Source organism: Mastacembelus armatus, chromosome 7 (assembly GCF_900324485.2).
Source record: "Mastacembelus armatus chromosome 7, fMasArm1.2, whole genome shotgun sequence".
Taxonomy (NCBI): domain Eukaryota; kingdom Metazoa; phylum Chordata; class Actinopteri; order Synbranchiformes; family Mastacembelidae; genus Mastacembelus; species Mastacembelus armatus.
Window position 1 is genome coordinate 10,746,075 of NC_046639.1, and position 19,138 is coordinate 10,765,212.

At 38.9% G+C, this 19,138-nt stretch overlaps 2 protein-coding genes across 6 annotated transcripts; both read right to left on the reverse strand.

Moving 5' to 3' along the window:
* Positions 1-213: 213 nt before the first annotated feature.
* tegt (testis enhanced gene transcript (BAX inhibitor 1)) lies at positions 214-7,806 on the reverse strand. 5 transcript variants are annotated; one of them, XM_026332095.2, is made up of 10 exons: positions 7,782-7,806; positions 6,395-6,503; positions 6,178-6,286; positions 3,843-3,963; positions 3,702-3,750; positions 3,397-3,494; positions 3,201-3,280; positions 3,008-3,108; positions 2,629-2,704; positions 214-1,134 (listed from the first exon to the last, which is right to left on the reverse strand). In XM_026332095.2, the coding sequence occupies exons 2-10, from the start codon at positions 6,448-6,450 to the stop codon at positions 1,111-1,113; spliced, it is 714 nt and encodes a 237-aa protein (XP_026187880.1). In that variant the 5' UTR covers positions 6,451-6,503; positions 7,782-7,806; the 3' UTR covers positions 214-1,110. The 5 variants fall into 5 exon arrangements, with proteins under 5 accessions (XP_026187880.1, XP_026187877.1, XP_026187878.1 ...); XM_026332092.2 differs by lacking the exon at positions 7,782-7,806 and adding an exon at positions 7,187-7,288; XM_026332093.2 differs by lacking the exon at positions 7,782-7,806 and adding an exon at positions 7,183-7,265.
* Positions 7,807-10,649: 2,843 nt separating this feature from the next.
* ctdsp2 (CTD (carboxy-terminal domain, RNA polymerase II, polypeptide A) small phosphatase 2) lies at positions 10,650-19,132 on the reverse strand. The gene is made up of 7 exons (XM_026332585.2): positions 18,460-19,132; positions 16,050-16,213; positions 14,782-14,880; positions 14,304-14,360; positions 13,589-13,681; positions 12,679-12,864; positions 10,650-12,301 (listed from the first exon to the last, which is right to left on the reverse strand). Exons 1-7 carry the CDS (start codon positions 18,518-18,520, stop codon positions 12,176-12,178), a joined length of 786 nt encoding a protein of 261 aa, XP_026188370.1. The 5' UTR covers positions 18,521-19,132; the 3' UTR covers positions 10,650-12,175.
* Positions 19,133-19,138: the final 6 nt, after the last annotated feature.

Below are 19,138 nucleotides of genomic sequence, written 5' to 3' on the forward strand. Positions count from 1 at the left end.
TTGTTTCTTTTTTTTAACTAGGTATACAGGTCTATAGTTTTTTTTGTTTTTTTTTTAAAATAGGTGACATTTTCTGCTTTGCTATTACCATTTTTTTTTTACTACTTCAAGCTCCACTAGGTGATGCGTTTGCTTACATCTTCCACTATTTAGAGAAGCTGGAAATATGCAGGGAGCATTTGCCTCATACCAAGTGAAGACATGATCACTTTGTTTCAGTATCTTCAACACATTTATTTGAGCAAATGTATCAAATTATTAGTTTCAATTTTACATCAATAGAATAAATTCTTCACAGTATACACTTTCAAAAAACATAGCAATGCCAAATTGTAAGGTTAATATCACATCATTTGGCAAACTAATTTCTAGACAACAGATACTTGAGAGAGAAATTTACAAGGGGAGTGGTCTGACTAACTCGCCTGTCTTTGCTATCCAAGTTGAAAATAGGGTCAGATGGCACAGATGCTCACCAGCCAAATCCAACATCCAGACCACAGAGTGGCTGCAAGTCCATCTGAATGAGTGTACAGGCTGCCATCCTTCTTACTCCAAATGTTGGTCACAAAACACAAACTCCAGAACAAAACAATTAGAGGGCAATTATTGAAAGATGATCTGTTGTCAGAATCATGGGACACCATATCTTGTGAAACTCCACTAAAGAAATGTACTGAAGAAAACTATAAATAAGCAAATCAACAACTGAAATTACATAACTGAAATAAAACTATTCATCTCAAACGCTCACATGACCCATTTAAGGATCCTATGATGTCATTAATTTATGGCACGAAGTATAACATGAAAATCATCAAGTGCTGCTCAGCTTCTAGGAGCCTTCGTGTGGCAGCGCTCCCCTCTACAGGCCAAGCATTATCACTGCAGCATTAGTCTATACTCCATTTACAGACATGTTTGGGACTAGTGTTAGTGAATTATATACGTACATTTAACCCTTGTTTTAAGTTTCAAAAATAAATCAAATATAAGACCATGTAGGAGTTAATTCAACAAATGAAGACAGAAAGTGAAAAGCACCAAATGCAATGCAAATTGCGCCTTTTCTGACAGATTGTTTTTAACTTCCTGGTATTCAAAGGTTCTTTACTTCTTTTCCTTCTTCTTGTCCTGACAAAGAAATATTAGTTTCATTAAAAAGTTTTAAAATGAACACTCATTTTACTCAAGTGGTGTCACGATGCAGATGTTTAGATAATGTGCTGATAATTTTGAGATATCCAATTGTGAAACTTGCGCCACTTAATCACTTGTAGAAATGCTGAGATCTTTTACAATCATCATTTCAACACCAATGTAAAAATACTCCATTGCAAATATAAGCTCTGATATCAAAATCTCACTGAGGTAAGTTCAATTTCTTTTCTATTTATTTGTATAGCGCGAAATCACAATACAATCACCTCAAGGCAATTCACAAAATCTAACAAATCCCTTATGAGCAAGCACATGGTGGCTGTAGAGAGGAAAAACTCCATCAGGAGAAACCTCCAGCAGAACTGGGCCAGTAAATGTACAAAAGAAAGAAAATGAACAAAATATAGACTTTTAATTCAAAGTCCCCATCCATCATAACCAGGGTCACCAAATACATCTGAGGGATCCTGTTTTGCAACACACATTTATATTCAGTTTTCGGACTTCTCTGTAATATTTGCTTTTTGTCCAATATGGAATAATTCTACATTTTTGAAGTTTTGAGCCAGTTTGGACAAATGTCAGCTAGTGTTCACCACTGAATACAGTGATGTGGTGAAGAAACTCCTATTTGTGAAGCACAAAGCAGTGATAAGTCACATCACTATCAGGACCCATTTCTTTGGTGAAAAGTAGATCCAATAAAAACTGCTCAGAGTCTCAGACCAGATTCAAAGTCTGAATGGATATTGTTTTTTGAAAAGATGTTCCATTAAAGCTGTTCGTTTTAAAGATTTATGCACCACAAACTTTCTCAGCAACTACGAAAATATGTTTTTTGTTTGTTTTTTTTGGGGGGTGACCCAACGATTTTAAAATAGCATGTTATCCACACTATTTTAAAAATACTCAAACGCAAAAGGTTGAGGCTCATAATAACCTATATTTTTGTTAGTCAACAAATCCCATGAAAAGACCAAAACTGATAATGTGCTTGTCCATTTCTGTGTGTCTGTGGCTATTATCCCAGAGCCCACTGAATATAACAGGTTAGAAGTATATTGTTTCATTCATCAAAGGCCAAATCATTTCCTAGAAAGAACTGGGAAGCAGAGTTTTTAAGTAACTTCATCACATTTGCTGGGGACAACTGCCGGTGGCAGATTAATCCACATTTGTTCCCTAGTGAGTATCTATGGCAACAGAATGGGACATATCAAACTGTATGTGTTAGATAAGATAAACTTTATTTATGCCCAAGGGGAAATTCAGGATATGATAATGAAGGAACCCATAACTCAAAGTAGATCTTAGGCTTTGACTACACAGCTATCATTTGTTAGTAACGTCAATACACTATTGATTATGCTTTCTCATTGGATTTGTTGAGAATAATAAAAATATAGAACATCACCAGACTTGTTCTTTAGCTTTTAAAAAGGTAGGATTATGCAATAAACTCAATACCTTATCATTCAAGGCGAGGATGACCATCAGTTTCCTAAAGATGGTGATGAAATCAAGGAACAGGTCCACACAGTGCCTATAAAAATATATTAGCATATTATGTTAGTTCAGAATGGTAGAAAAAAAAAAAAAACCAACCAACCAAAAAAAAAAAAAAACACTACCATACATAATCGAGTATCTCTGAATGAAGGCTGCACTCTAATGGCTGCATTGATGTATCCCTTTTGAAAAGTTATATGTAGTTATTTTCTAGTGTGTTTTTTTTTTTTGTAGGAACTGATGCTCAGTTGTACATCTCACTATGGGTTAACATGTTTACACGGTATTTGGTTAGGAGAAGGTATGGATACACAGAATTCACCATGCATGTCCTCACCAGACATAGTCCTTATCACCGTTCTCTGCTTTCTCAATGATGAGCTGAGTGTCAAACAGCACAAAGCCGCACATGATGAGCAGCCCGAGGTACATGTGTGCCTGTCAATGGACATACACAAAAGACTTGATTTAAACTGCACAGTGAGGCAGACACCTGGTCAAACTTTAGGTCAGTGAGGGTGTCTAATCACTTTAAACAGCATCAGCGATCCGAAGAACATGTTCATCACAGACATCAGGAACAGGATGGAAAGGCCAGACATCAGCGTGCCTGGAAAGAAGTATTAATAGATTACAGAAAATGGCATTTCTCTCACAGACCAAACAAATGTCCGTGTTAGAGCACATTTGTCACAGTCGTGTCCAACAATAAAAGACTTTCCTTACCCCCAAGGAACAGGTAGGCCCTGCGTTTGGCATAGAGGGCGCTGAGAGTGAAGCAAATGAAAATCACAGAGGTTCCCATGAAAGCTGTCACAATGATGCTGAGGAGAAACAAACCAAAACAAACTATTTGATTATGTGTACAGACCCACAGCAAGGCAGCTACATTCATCACAATACTGCTCACATTTGTTGTTTAGGCTTAACATTGCTGTTTAAAGATTTTTGGTTATGATGTTTACTTTTTATTCAGCCAGCTGTTAACTGCATACATGCAGATGTTAAACACTGAGCAAGCTTTAACATACCTCGGATTGATAGCAATGACAAAGTCCAGTGTGGGGCCGAGGCCAACACCTGGAGAGAGGGAGAGAAAGGCAAACACTCCTCTCAGACTCTTACAGTACCAGCAGATAAGAGAGATTCAGCTCAGTTTACATTCAAACTACCTGTGAGGAAGGCAAATCCTGCGAGGATAGCCAGTCTCTTCTTCTCTGTATCAGGGCTGTGTGGTGTCATGGCCAGCCAGAACATCATGCCCAGGGAGCAGAGCACAGACAGCACACCACCCTGAGAACAAGGAGACAAGGTAAAACTATGGCAACAACATCTCAGGATTCCAGGGAGCATCAGGATTCCAGCAAGGTGACATAAAAAGTCCTTGAGGATGACTCAAGTTCAATCTCAGTGACTAACATTCAGATAGCAGACACGTACTGCCTGTAAAATAATTACAGAGTCCTAACGTGCAACATAAATGTTATTATTATGGGCAATGGTGTAGCAGACAAGGACACTTTTGTCACTTTTTGTCCTTCCACATGTAAATGCTATATCTTGGACTTTGATGCTCCTCAATTTTATTTATTTATTTATTCGTTTTTGCACCATTTTTGTCACTTCAAACCTAATCTTCTCCACATATGATGATCCAAATGTAATCTAAAATGTTACTGTAATACTGTTACTGTTTTATCAATCTGTAAAGCATGTATCTGTATCAGTGTTCGGTGAATAAATTTGCTTTGGCTTGATCCCACAAAAACAACAGAGGATGGTGGTAGCAACAATGATTTCAAGTTCTAATATTATGTTACAGAGTATCCTTCATGCACTCACACACACACAATCTGTTCAGCTCAGTTTCCCTGTCTTCTCCAGGCGTATATACTGTTATGACATAAAACACCATTAGAGGTGAATAAGCAACAAAATATGGGCTCAGTTAAGACAATGCTTATGTAAATGACCAAATAATTTAAACTTTAAACACAAGACACTGACTTCCAGTGCTTCTTAATGCAGGTGGTCCATCTCAACTACAATAAAAGTCTATGAAATCAGAAAAAATGCATACAATTTCCTGAAGTAAAACATTCCCCTTCAGAGAACAAGGGCTGCTAAACTTCACAGCCAATAGCATGGTTATTGTTTACTTCAAGTACTTACTAAATTGCTCATAGGGAGAGAGATGTATTAGGATCCTGGGTAGCTTACGACTTTTGGCAAACAAACCCTGGACTTGCATTTAGCTGGACTGCAACATTAAACCATCTACACAATTCCAAATATCAGATCATTTTACTATTGTTAAAGCTGATATAACCTTCAACTAAGTGCCAAATACAGACAAAGACTGTGCGACTAATCTCAGACATTAACAATTGCAATCATTTATGTCTTTATTGAACACACCCATTAAACATGCATGGTGCTGTTGGAAAAAGTAAGTAAACCCATGGACCTAAAAACTGGTCGAAACTTCTTTGCCAACAGTAACTTCAAACAAGCTCAGCCTGACTCTTAGGAGAAAGCAATTAAGTACATATACAGTGCATTCAGAAAGTATTCAGACCACCTTTACTTTTTTTTCAATTTTGTTATGCTCCAGTCTGATTCTACAATTGTTGCAATTAATTTTTTTCTCATTAATCTACACTCAGTACCACATAATGACAAAGTGAAAACTGAATTTTCGGATTGTCTGTAAATGGATTAAAAGGGGGGAATACTGAAATATCACAAATATCTAGCCTTGAGTCTTTTGGGGTATGACATAACAAGCTTTGCACACCTGGATTGGGGGACTTTCTGCCATTCTTCATTCCAAACCCTCTCAAGTTCGGTGCCAGTGCTCAGTGCTCACGGCACAGCTTCTGTGTTGGGCTAAGGTCCGAGGTCTGGCTAGATCAACTTTCTTTTGATGAAGTCATTCCGCAGTAAATATATTTCAGTGTTTATTGGTCATTGCTTCACCCAAATTCAACTGAGCTTCAGCTTGATGGAACTCCACCCTGACATTATCCTGGAAAATACTTAGATAAAGGTAGGAACTAATTTTCCCCTGAATGAGCGCAGCTGTCCAGACCCAGAGGTAGCAAAGAAGCTCCAAATCATGATGCTCCCTTCACTGTAATTCACTGTTGGGATGATTATTTCATGTTGTTATGCAATGTCCTTTATTCACCATATGTAGTGCTACATGTCCATAAAACAGTTTCCCTGAAGTGTTGTGTGTTAAAGCAAACATCAAGCCTACAGTGACAAAAGGTTCACTTACTTTTTTCAATCAACATTGTGGGTGTTTGTATAATGTATTCAGTATAGACACGATTACTACCCTGTGTGTGTTGTTAGGTAAAATAGACTGTGTTTGCTCATATTTGCAAAATAGATGATGATCTGATCATAATTTAAGAACAGAAGTAAACATAAATGATAATTCCAAAGTAACTTCTTCCTTTTCTGTATCACTGTACAGTCCTATCATCTAGTTAATGTCACCTGAAAGAGTCGCATGACGACATGGACATAGGAGCCAGCCGCAGCCAGAAACATACAGACTGTCAGGCTGGAGTACACATTCTTCAAGTGCACCTGGGTGGAATGAGATCTGTAAAAATAGATTACAATGAACAGGGCATGACAGGTTTAAACTTCAGTTAAAGTAGATAAAATACAAGACTGACATCACATTGGAATCTACTGAATGCTTACGTACATTTGGGAGAACTTGAAGAGAGCATCAATGTTAATGTTACGGTCAAACACGTTCATGATGGTGCCAGGCGTTGCGATCTCAAGATATTTTCGATCAAATAACGTTTCCTCTGAAAAGTAAATCAGGTGATTATACTTCAACTCCACTTTTTGCTGTCAAAATGAAACCGACATTATATTTTATACTTCCACTCTATATTTAAAAGGTTAGAGTTGTACTTCTAACAATGCATTTACATTTAGCAGATGTCGAACGGCTAAATTACAGATTCTGTTCAGGTTGACATCTTCACATGCTAGTTAAGTTACTTGGTGAAAATAAATACTCTAACCATTGCTACCACCCCTAGTAGACACACATTTCGCAGCAGATCACTAGTGCATGTAAGTTAGATTAGGCCTGAAACATTAACTAAGTTACACAAATGGTTGACGCAAAATGTCGTGTTAAGTGCTATAACAATAATGGCAACATACTGTCATTCGTGCTGGCGGTGTTATGTGACAACACATTAAATACATATTTATGGCCAGGCCAGTGAGCCACCGTCATTCAGCAAAAACAGTTTGACGCATGCGACTATCATATTAACAGCTAACGTTGCTAACCAGTAGCCATTACCATTAATAACGAGCAGCCTAGCTAGCTAGCTAGCTAGCTACCGTTAACTCGACTGTCAACATAATTCGACGGCTAGTTCTGTCTTCGTCAGATACCGTTGCTAATGTTTCAGCCAGCATTAACCCGACACACCAAAAACATTTCCACTACATGCTAACATAATTTACCTACCTCTGGCCTCTGTGCTTCGAGCTGACTGGCTGTTTTTTTTTGTTTTTTTTTTTAACAAAACAGTACGTGTCAGTCAGCGCACAGCGGACTGCTGATGTCACCCTGGAAACGCCCAGAAAACGAAGACACTGAAGTTAGCGTCAGATTCGTTGGGCTGAAGTCTAGTTCTTGGTTTTAATACTGGAATTTTTTGTTAGTCTAATTGTTTTTTAGTCTAAACCAGGTTTTTAAATAGTTACGTTGCCTGTTTTTATACTTTTTCACCACCTATATAACAAAGTATTTTACATATCCATTCATCTTGGTTAATGTGGTTCAGATTTGACTAAAGCCTTTTAATCCAGACACCCTTTGATGTGGTCAATTCGAGGCAAAAGAAAAGGAGTAAAATCAGTTGTTTAGTTTTCACAGTCAAGGTTGTACAAATGTTAAAGTGGGGTTAAATGAGCTAAAAGCTTTGGCCCTTTCGCAATAATAATGTACGAATCGGATGCGAACTTCTGCCTCGATAGAAGCTTGTAGTCCGACTTCCTCGAGTAAAATCGAAAATAAATATAAATGAATAGAGAGATGGTGTCATCTCCTTTATACGTACTGTATGCCACTGGTGAAGTATTTATTCTTTACAGAGGCCCATTGCCACTCGTAATCCTTAATAAAGACACTTCCTAGTGTTACCGAGTAATGTCTCCGGTACTCTCAAAATGGCCGACGCATAAATTTTGTTGTAACCGGAGGGAAGCAACTTCTTAAGACAAGTTTTAAAGTGCTGTGTGGAAATACAGACGCTCGCTTTCAAGCTGTAGACAAATCAATGCACAATATAAATATGAATTAGGAGAAGCTGTGCAATGATCAAAAGGCAACACGAATATAAATGGGAGGATAAAGCTGGGACAAGGGTGCAGCAGAGAATGATTCAGACTGACCCAGTGATTGAAATGAGCTGCAATAGGGGTTGGTCAGTGACACATGTTAACAGGCCAGTCGCCCTCTCCCTCAGTCCTTGTTATATATCCCTTGTACACAGATGAGTGCTCATGATGATTCACTTAAAATATTCAGGTTTGTGGTTAGGTTGATAACAGAATGAGCATAGAGAAGGGAGGTGTCCAATCTTGCGAATAGGTGCAGTGTCTGCAAACTTTAGCTCAACACTGGGAAAATTGAGAGATAATGATAGATTTTTGGGAGAAGTAAGGGTGGAAAAGAAGTTGAACAAGAATTTAAATGTTTTTGCACTAGAATCTCTGCAAAGGTTGAATGTGAAAGCAATGTCCACAAAATTGGAACATTTTTTGTGTAAGCTCATGAAATCTGTCACTCTATAGAGTATAAAACTATATATAACTATAGTTTTACCCACTGATTCCACAAACTGTGTTAGTCTCTGGGAGAAGGTTCAGACAAATGGAACTGAGCAGTTTAAGAAGCACATTGCCTAAGGCTGTTGAATGGTGGGCACTTTCAGGCGCATTTGGGTTTGCTAGATGATTTTTTAAATAAATAGTTTTTTGTGGTTTAAAGGTTCTCATGTATGTGGTTTTATTTTAAGTGTCTTGTTGAATGTTAACATGTTTGCCCCGTTGCACTACGAGGTCACTAAGCCAAAGTCCAACCAGTGTTTGTGGAAATGGCAGTGAAGTTAATTTAGTTGATAATATATTTCATAGTTCCATAAAACAAAGGCTTGGCTGCTATAACTGTGATATGTTTCTGATAAAACTCACTCCAAAGTGAGTACATGTGTTCAAGTACTGTACTTAAGTATACTTTTGAGGTATTTGGAAACCAGGCGATTCACTAATTACAGAATATAGATTCTCCAAAACGGACAGTGAAGTAAAACCAAAAGCTAGACTCTGCTACATTTGTCCTTTTTGGAGTATCTTTACTCGTTTGCAGTATTTGTGTTCACTGTAATTCCTTACTAATTATTTCAATTTTTTTCAGATAAAAGTCTTATTTTCTTTAACAAAGTGAAAGTCAAAAATTATTTAATTTTTCATGATTCTGCAACAACCTACCTCTTCTTATTGCACTGACTGATTATACAGTGGAAGTATTTATGAAAGTGAGTCCTGATTTCTTTACATGTTTATCACACTAGATGTTTCAGATCAAACAAATTTAAATAGTCAAAGATAACACATCATGCAGTTTTTAAATGAAGGTTTTTATTAAGGGAAAACAAAATCCAAAACTACATGGCCCTGTGTGAAAAAGTGTTTGCCCCCTAAACCTAATAACTGGTTGGGCCACCCTTAGCAGTAACAACCGCAATCAAGCATTTGCGATAACTTGCAATGAGTGTTACAGCGCTGTGGAGGAATTTTGGCCCACTCATCTTTGCAGAATTGTTACTCAGCCACATTGGAGGATTTTTGAGCATGAACTGCCTTTTTAATGTAATGCCACAGCATCTCAATCGTATTCAAGTCAGGACTTCGACTAGGCCACTCCAAATTCTTTATTTTGTTTTTCCTTCAGCCATTTCAGAGGTGGACTTGCTGGTGTGTTTTGGATCATTGTCCTGGTGCAGAACCCAAGTTTGCTTTCAGCTTGAAGTCACGAACAGATGGCCGGACATTCTCCTTCAGGATTTTTTGGTAGACAGTAGAATTCATGGTTCCAATTATCACAGCAAGTCTTCCAGGTCCTGAAGCAGCAAAACACCCCCAGACCATCACACTACCACCACCATATTTTACTGTTGGGAAGATGTTGTATTTCTGAAATGTGGTGTTACTTTTACACCAGACGTAATGGGACACACATCTTCCAAAAAGTTCAACTTTTGTCTCATCAGTCCACAGAGTATTTTCCCAAAAGTCTTGGGGATCATCAAGATGTTTTCTGGCAAAACTGAGACGAGCCTTTATGTTCTTTTTGCTCAGCAGCGGTTTTCGTCTTGGAACTCTGCCATGTAGACCATTTTTGCCCAGTCTCGTTCTTATGGTGGAGTCATGAACAGTGACCTTAACTGCAAGTGAGGACTGCAGTTCTTTGGATGTTGTGGTGGGGTCTTTTGGGACCTCTTGGATGAGTCGTCGCTGCGCTCGAGGTAATTTTGGTCTGCCGGCCACTCCTGGGAAGGTTCTCCACTGTTCATGTTTTCGCCATTTGTAGATAATGGCTCTCACTATAGTTCACTTAATTATAGTTATAGTTCATAGTTATAGTTCACTAATCCCAAAGCTTTAGAAATGGCTTTATAACCTTTTCCAGACTGACTTCTAGATCTCAATTACTTTCTTTCTCATTTGTTTTTGAATTTCTTTGGATCTCAAAGGATCTTTAAGTGATTTCTTGATTGCGAACAGGTGTGGCTAGAGGAATTGAACTAAAAATGTTTTTTAGTGGTCAAAGTTCAGATATTATGTGTGATGCTCTGTGCAAGTAATACATGTTAAGCATGAAATGGTTTGTGTCACAGAGGAAAAAAAAAGCACACACCCAAAAGCACAGTAAAATATAACCAATTTTTATTTTCAAACAAAAATTGATAGCACCTTGTCTAGATTTGGTCGATCAGGTAGACAAAATGAGCTCTGCATTTTTTTTCCTGATACAAAGACAAATTGTGACTGTATGAACAAATACCTTTGGTCATCACATATGATACATTTTCATTCTCATATTTTATCATCTTTCCAGGCAATAATTGCATCAGACATTAAACATAACACCATATTACCCAGGAAAATAAGAACCATAATAAAAAATAGATCTTGTAATGAATTTAAACTGGAAAAGGTTTCTGCATGATTGAATCTTTGATATACATCTGTTGTTTTAACTGCTAAGTTTTTGAACTATTCATGAACTTTGTCAACAGTGTTTGTAATGTAGGCACAGATACAACAGTAAAACAAAAAGCCAGCCTCAAAGTAGGCAAATGGGTTACAATACAAAATGCATGAGAAAGTACAGGACAATACCGGTGTTTGGCCAATAAATACAGAAAAAACAAGCATGTTAAAAAGTTTAACATTTTCAAGTGTTGCACTGCAAATACCACAAACACATGGCATTACACTTAGTGTTTGCACACGCTCAGCATGACACATCAGAGTGTGTAGGCCTACAAATCTCTGCTCAGGCAGAACAATATTCTCTGTCCAAATCTGAAAGGCACGCGTTTGACTTTCAGCACTGTCAACATAAAACAAGTGCAAGTTATCTGTCAGAGTAAGAAAAGAAGAACATATGGTTGTCCTATGTGGTAATGTATTCCAGTGTTTGCTTTTGTAATTTCAAATGTCCATCTGACCAATAATGATGTTACATGTTTTGTAAATATAGTTTATAGTACACATAAGTAAAATACACTTTTGTCTTGTTGCTCATTTACAGGCAAATAAGGCTACAGTAATGTTGAATGCAATTATTGACTGGCTGCTTAAGAGGTACTGTCCATGTAATTACAGAACTGGGTTGCATAGAAGAATCAGGTTCACCATTTAAAAATAGATTTCCTTATAAAACAACTTATAAAAACAAATCAGTAAATGTATAAACTCTGGTGGAAATTTCAAAAAAGAGCTGACGTTTTTTGTTGTTGTTCCTTAAAGGCACAATAATAACAATAAAAAAACAATGTCCAAAAGTCAAGTCAGGGCAGGCAGGCTTCTGCTTTGGCCAAAGAACCATGTTAATATTTATCGCAATTGGAGTGATTGTGATGGGAATGCTTTGTCCCACTCTTTCTTGTAGTGCTTTCAAATTGTGGTTTGAAAAATGCTGAGGCTTAGCATTAAGGCTCAGTGGAAAGGCTTCAGACTGCTATTGGTAGTTTTATTTGAGCCAAAGATTATGTTTTCTCGGCTTGGAATTTCCTTAACCCCATGCTCATACAATTTTTTTAATCAGACAAGTTTGTGTAGAGGATAGGAGAGCAACATCTGGAAACTCTACTATCTGCAGTTCTATTGTAGTTGAGGTTTCAAGCTGGAGCTCTAACAGGAGCTAAGCAGGTCCTTTGTGAGTTTAATGCCCACGCAGCTGGTCCAGATGGGTGTAAACGTTATCAGCTTGACTGAGTTCTTCAAACACAGGCAGAAGGTTGAGCAGCTCAGCATCTTCCACATCATCAAACCATGACACCACGGGAACCTGATGAAAACAAACTACCACATATAAAAAGGCACCTAGCAGGACTGAAACAGTTAGTCAACCATTAAAAAATTAATCACAAAGAATTTGGATAATTGACTCAATGTCATTTTAAATTAAAACTGCACAAAGTTCTCTGATTCAAACTTCTCAAATATGAGAAAAAATTTAATATATTTTGTGCTTTTTTGTTGTAATTTAGGCAAGTTTATCTTTTGTGTAATTTTACTGGCCCAAACGTTTGCACCGGAATTTCTCCAGACCTCAGTGGAGTAACAAAAAGGTGCTAAAACCTTTGAATGTTGGATATCAGTATTATTTATATTATTTGACATGAGAAGGCACATCATAATCAACCAAAGCAGATCAAAACTTACAGCATTATTAGGGTGGAAGATGTAGGATGCGGGTGAATTATCCAGGATGACGGTCTTGTGGAGTTCTCTGCCCAGGCGACTCAAATCTTTGACATAGCAGCCCTGGTGGAATACACAAGATTCCCGGAATAACCTAGCCCGGAAAACACCACACTGATCCAGCAGGTCTGTCACTGGGTCTGCATACTGATAGAGGCACAGGAAGATGCGGGAAGCAGGTCAGGGAGAAGCGGGGATGTGTAGGATGGACTAGTAAAGTGTTTTCTACAAATGGTGGATATTTAACAGCAAATTGCTTAGAAATAACATCAGACACCTAAAATCTACACATCTGGACCGGGTTGCACCAGCTATTTAAAAAGCCATTCCCGTTTGTGTTCTAAAGTCTTGCTGAAGTCCTTACAAAGTACTTGCTACTCAAACTTGTAGTTTCTTGAAGAAGTAAAACTTAAGGAAGTTACTGTAGCACCACAAGATGTGACACAACAGTCTGGGACAGCTGATTCAGTTAACTATACAGCAATTTCACCTAGTGCTTTGTATGTGTTACTGCATCAGAGTTACTGTGTGTGCAACACTCAGATTTATGCTTTAGTTAAGCATAAATCTCACTTAGTAATCACTTACTGTACATTATAATTAGGCTAAGATTGAGTTGCATGAAGTAAATCACTGACAGGCCTAAGAGCAGCTGGTTCAAGCAGCACAGAAACTAACCATGGCTTTAATTTAAATGTGAAGATGGTGTGTACAAGAGGGGCTAACAGCATGTTAAGCTGCTGCTCTCAGAAAAAGGAGAACTACGACGAAAGAGAAAGCAGAACAACATCTGATAGGTCAGACATTACATTAAACAAAAGACATTTTATGCTGAATAAAATATGAAGATATATTTCAGGATGAAAGGTACCTTAGCGAGACTGGCTGTAAAGAGCACACATTCAAACAACTCTCCCATTCTTTGCAGGAACTCATCTACATATGGCCTCTTTAGTACGTACACCTGTAAAACAAACAGACCATCTTTAAAGTGTTGCAAAGACAGGGTTATTTCGCCACCACTTTGATTTCTTTACATTTGCATCACGGCTGAAAATCATTTCCATCTGTTTGCTGCTAATAGCCAATTCCTGAAACAAGTAATCAAGAATAGGCCGTGCCAGTGTTAACCAGCCTATCCTGGATTACTTGAACCAGGCAGAGGCCCACAGGGGATTCCTTACCAGCACATGAGGTCCCAGGAATCACATTTCTCAGTTAATTGCATTTCCACATGTCCAGTAGTGAGAGCTCCACTGAGTTCACCGTGCTAATTTATTTATACTGGATCTTTCAACATCTCCATCACAGAGGCATGAATATGTACCGTATCACTTTTTAATGACAATTTTGATGATTGGGCTGGAGTGACTCATTCTCTTGCTGATGCATACATGTCCAATTGTGTATCGTTTTATTCAAAATCTGGCCAGTAGAGGGCTCCCTCTGCTCAGTATTGAAAACCTGGCTGATCAGTTACAAGACCCATCCCTTCTCAGCTCAGCAACCGCTGCAAACACATCAACATACATACATAAACACAGCCCCCTCCCCTCTACAACAAACACTCTCACACAGTGGTTTACCTGGTGTGTGGTCCCCTCTATCTCCACAGGCACGATGAAGTCTGCATTACTAATGGGCTGTAGGGAGAACACAGAGGGAGATGGTTGGCATACTCATTCACATGAGCCACGCTGTGTACATTCACATGGCATTACATAACAACTGAACACTGAACACTTAGAAACAGACTCAACGCTGCCATAAACAAACAAAATATAATTCAATAATTCACATAATGTTCCTCAAACATGAAGAAACAAGTACATATTAAGAAATAATCACATACATACATGTACCCACACACACAGATATATATATATATATATATATATATATATATATATATATATATATATATATATATATATATATATATATATATATATATATATATATATATATATATATATATATATATATATATATATGATCAGTGGTAGCACTGATGTAAACCTAAATTAGCTTATCTGATGATCAAGTGATTGACAGCTTCGATACCTTGAATGAGCTGTGCACCAATGTCTCATCCAGGTCTATGACCACGCATATCTTTCCTTGGTCCTGGGCCTTCACCTCAGGCAGGAGGCTGGGTTCAGGCTGCAGAGGAGACATAATGAGATTTGTTTAATAACACCTATACTGTTTGTCTTGTCTGTTTATAGCTGAGGAGCATTATTAGTCCCAAAAGTAGTGATTCATATGAAAAAGTTTGACCATTTGATTTTACCCCTAGGAAATTAGAAAGGACTCTGTTTTAGAGGGGCGTGTAAGTGATAATGGCTGAAGGAGTGAGGTTAATTATGTACTGTAAAAGCTTTTTTGCTGTATATCTTTTTGCATTAGCATATTATTTTCATTATATACCTGAGAACATCTTCCACAGTCATTCAACTGCAGGAAATATACACCTTAATATAATCTTATTATTTACCAATTTTCCCCCCCTTTGTTAATCTTGTTTCATTCTCTATGAACACAGTCAGACTGAAATGAATTATTAATATATTACATAACAGAAACAGCTTATCCATTAAGGTAGGCAAATTAATATTGCGAAAAATATCATCCATGAGCAACAACAATCTTCTTTTGCCAACTAAACAATAAACCCAATGAAACATAACCCCAATGGCGCCAACATATTCAGTTTCATTTCAGTGGGAGCCCACCAGACAATAACCAGGCCCTACAGATGCTGCTTCCTGTTTCCTCCTGATGCTGGCGGACACTCCTCAGTGCGAACAAACATGGCATCTCATTAAAATGCTCCTTACATGGTACCAAAGCTGTAATCAGGCTGACAATGTTCACCAGCGTAGCCAGCCATGTGCAGTGGGTGCTCAGTGTTTTATTTTTTCTCCACCTCACAATTATGAGGCACACAATACTCAATTCTCTGCTCACACTCGCCATCTGCCTAAAGGATTGATAGTTATTCTTATCTTCCTTGAAGAATCAAGTGTGAACATCAAAGTGATTCCATATCCGCAGACAGTTGCATTTAGAGCAGGTGCACTAGTGGTTTTAGTGTGCAGTTGTAAAACAAGATGTTTGAAAAAAATAATAAGAACATTTTTGACAACAGCATGTGAAGTGTATTCATACAGATGGCCAAACTATTCAAACACCTCCTGTTTGATGGCAAGCAGTGGGTGTGGGTGTGACAAGGAAGTAAAATCTTAAACAAAAATAAAGGCAAGACTGAGCTGAGGTCTTCAGATTGTTTTCAGCAGTGTGAAATATTGCTGGAAAAAGAATAGTGTTACCTTGACAACTGTCCCATTTTCCCGTGATTCCAGTGAGGCCTGCTGGGAAGGTGGTGGAAGCGGTGGCGGTGGTTTGGGGCCATCCTGAGCTTGGAGGCAACAGAACAGTGCTTTGAAGATGTTACAACTTTGAGGTTGTTTCAGGGCAGACCGGCTCACCTGTCCTGTTCAGCACAAGAGCAGAGATCATGAGAAAACTGAATACAACTGCATGCAGACAACATGGAAATGCTGAAATGCAAGGTCTTGAATTACATGCCACGATTAGTTTCCTGCAATCTAGTCTTTTTTCCCCCACACAAAACAAATCCTGTTGCGAAAATGAAAAAAAAAAAAAAAAAAAAAAAAACATCCAAAGACAATCAGAATAATCAGACTTATAACCTATTGAAAAAGCTTCCCCTTTCCTTCAAGCACTATGTATCTGTCTACAGGGAAGACACAGCCCTCACATTAAAATCTGTTTTTAATGCGCCTGCTTCTGCTGCTGCTGTTTCTGCTGCTGCTGGAAATGGCTGGTACATGTTATATAATCACAGAGGGCGGGAAAACCCACACTCTTCAGCAGTACCTTCAACAGAAAACACAGACAGAAAACATTCCAACCATTTTAAACTCTAAGACCTTTCAGGGCTGCCTGAAGCTAGCCAGAACAGCCAGATAGGCAACCAAACAGTCAGTGAGTCAGACAAGCAATCACACCTCAGTGCTCTGTGCGGGTCTTTGATCAGCCACTGTAGTGATGGATGTCCCAGCCGCACAGGAGACTTAGTGAAAGAAAGGGAGAAAAACATTCTTGCAAGTTCCTTCTAGTGTTTCATGTGAGGACTTGCTTGAATTTATACCCATCAATTGAGTGGCATCAGAGTTCGTAAACACACTCAGTCCCTACTAAAAAAACAACTGTTTTCTCCCAGATTTCCATGGTTTTTCAGGATATACAACATCCACCTCACTGACCCTCAGTGCTCTGAAGACATACTGCGGACACACCAGTGACCATGTTACACAACTCCGTGTTTAAGAGACAAAGAACACAGGAGCTTGATTTGATAATTCTACTGTTGCCCTTCATTATCCAGTTTTAGCACCCTTTTTCTGAAGGCCGTATTGGTCGTGTATGGCACAAACATACATTAAATGCCACCTGTATTTGTAAGAGTAGAAAGAAAACAGCAGATTAATCCCATATTGGATTATCAGTGACAGGATGACAAATACAGAATGCAATATATCATTTAAACGCACTCAATCTCACAAAGCATCGTGGAAAAAACACCTTGTAGACAATGCAAATGATTGTATAAACCCAAAATGGGAGCTGAGGAAAACGCACCACACTCACGCAATATGCACGAAATGAACTATGACGAAGTGAGCCAGGATCAATAAGCAAAGCTTCTCCAAGCCCAAGAGCGTGCAAACATCTTTGAAACGGGGCGACAATGGGCGTGTGCAGAGGGGTGTGTTTGTGCATTCTGTCAATACCGCGGCACCTGGTATTTCTATACAGTCCCAGTGTCAACCCACATCCACTCTAGACCCCTCTACACCTATCAGCCTATAATATGCTACATGGATTACCACGAAACCTGCGCTTTTGCTCTAATTTAATAATGCCACTAGCGCACACTGATCTGCGACCAAAATATGAACAAAACGCCAAAAATGAACAAAACAGCTTAGTTTACGTTGTACTGTAGCGCTGCCTGTGGTGACGGACGAGCTCCGCATACTGTACCTGCTAGTAGTGGGATATGGGATGGTGCCAAACAAGCTTAGAGAAATAAATACACGGCAGCTAGATTTGGATCAGCAGCAGAAGCAACACTGCGCTGCGCGGACCTCAGTGATAAACACAGTTCCTCACGTTAAGAAGCGACACAGATCTGTTCAAAAAGAATAGCCACTGCAGAAGACACAGGATCAACAATAGCTAAGCTCTGGATGGCAAAGCCAGTGCGTATCGGAGCTGTGAACTTATGTCCAATACATAATAACATGGTGAAGCAGAGTGAGCAATAAAATAAAACGACTTTTATGAGATATGAGATTAGTGGGCTGCTAGGTGTTACATTTCTGTATGTGTGATCTGTAGATGATCGCTGACGAAAAACAAAAAAGGTTAAAGCTGTGGGGCAAAAAACAATTAGTAACCGAAAAATTATTTGTTTCTGTGTTTTATAGGGGTTAAATCGGAATATTACAGATGTGCTTGGTAAATGTCAGAAAAGGCAATGCGCCTCAAACCGCGTTCAACCACCGTCCGCAGCGCTCAACTGTCAAATGGGCGCACTACAGGCTTTCTCAACACCCCGCTCATTAATCACACAATATTGAGATAATACCGAGGCACAGGAGGCAGATGCTAAAGATATTTTAAAGCATATATAATACAGGGCCATCTCACTTGTTTTCGGTGACACTTGAACGTCTTCTTTCTGCACTTGGGTGACAACAGAACTTTCCATCTGACAATCACGGAGCCCTCAAATTCCTCAAATCCTGTCCCCGAGCACTGATGGGCATCCCTCATTAGGTTGTATTGTCGCCTCGATTATTCACTGATATAACTTGTCATTCGCCTCAGTTACAGTCCTCGACGGGGATATGATTTATCTTGTTCCTGGGTTTCTTTATTCCCCCGCCGCCTCACCTTCTTCTTGTCTCAGAGGTCCGCCTGGGGAGGGTCAAGGCACTTCGATAGGTTTTTCAGGGGGCTATTTGAGACTCAGTCGGCTCCGTCTGCTCGGATTTACTGCTCCTATTACTTGTAATATCGCCGAGCAGCCCCCCTCTCGTCGCTGCGAAGTCCACACTTTTGCACCAACAACATGGAGAATCCAGGCGAGAGAAGGAAAACAACCGAGGAAATGGGGCAAGGGAGGGCGGTTTCAAGCCCCCCCTTACTACAGATAAACAACATCGTCCGAAACGCCCAAAAGAGCGACGAAAAACACCAAAAATCCGTCACCAGAGTGGGCTTTGATAAAGAAAAACTGATTTCCGTGCGCGGATAGACAAAACGGGAGTTTTGTTGTTATCCGAGGTTTTGTTTTTCTACGGTTGGGACTCCACGGGCGCCTTGA

Bases quoted from the DNA above. Each gene is read 5' to 3' on its own strand.
- ctdsp2 (XM_026332585.2), bottom strand. From the start codon at position 18,520: ATGGAAAGTTCTGTTGTCACCCAAGTGCAGAAAGAAGACGTTCAAGTG. The intron at 14,881-16,049 runs GTAACACTATTC...TCTCCTCTGCAG, and splicing joins AAAATGGGACAGTTGTCAAG to CCTGAACCCAGCCTCCTGCC. The intron at 14,361-14,781 runs GTATCGAAGCTG...TTCTCCCTACAG, and splicing joins TGGTGCACAGCTCATTCAAG to CCCATTAGTAATGCAGACTT.
- tegt (XM_026332095.2), bottom strand. From the start codon at position 6,450: ATGAACGTGTTTGACCGTAACATTAACATTGATGCTCTCTTCAAGTTC. The intron at 3,964-6,177 runs GTGACATTAACT...CCTTGTTCTCAG, and splicing joins TCGTCATGCGACTCTTTCAG to GGTGGTGTGCTGTCTGTGCT. The intron at 2,705-3,007 runs GTGAGGACATGC...ATATTTTTATAG, and splicing joins GGTGATAAGGACTATGTCTG to GCACTGTGTGGACCTGTTCC.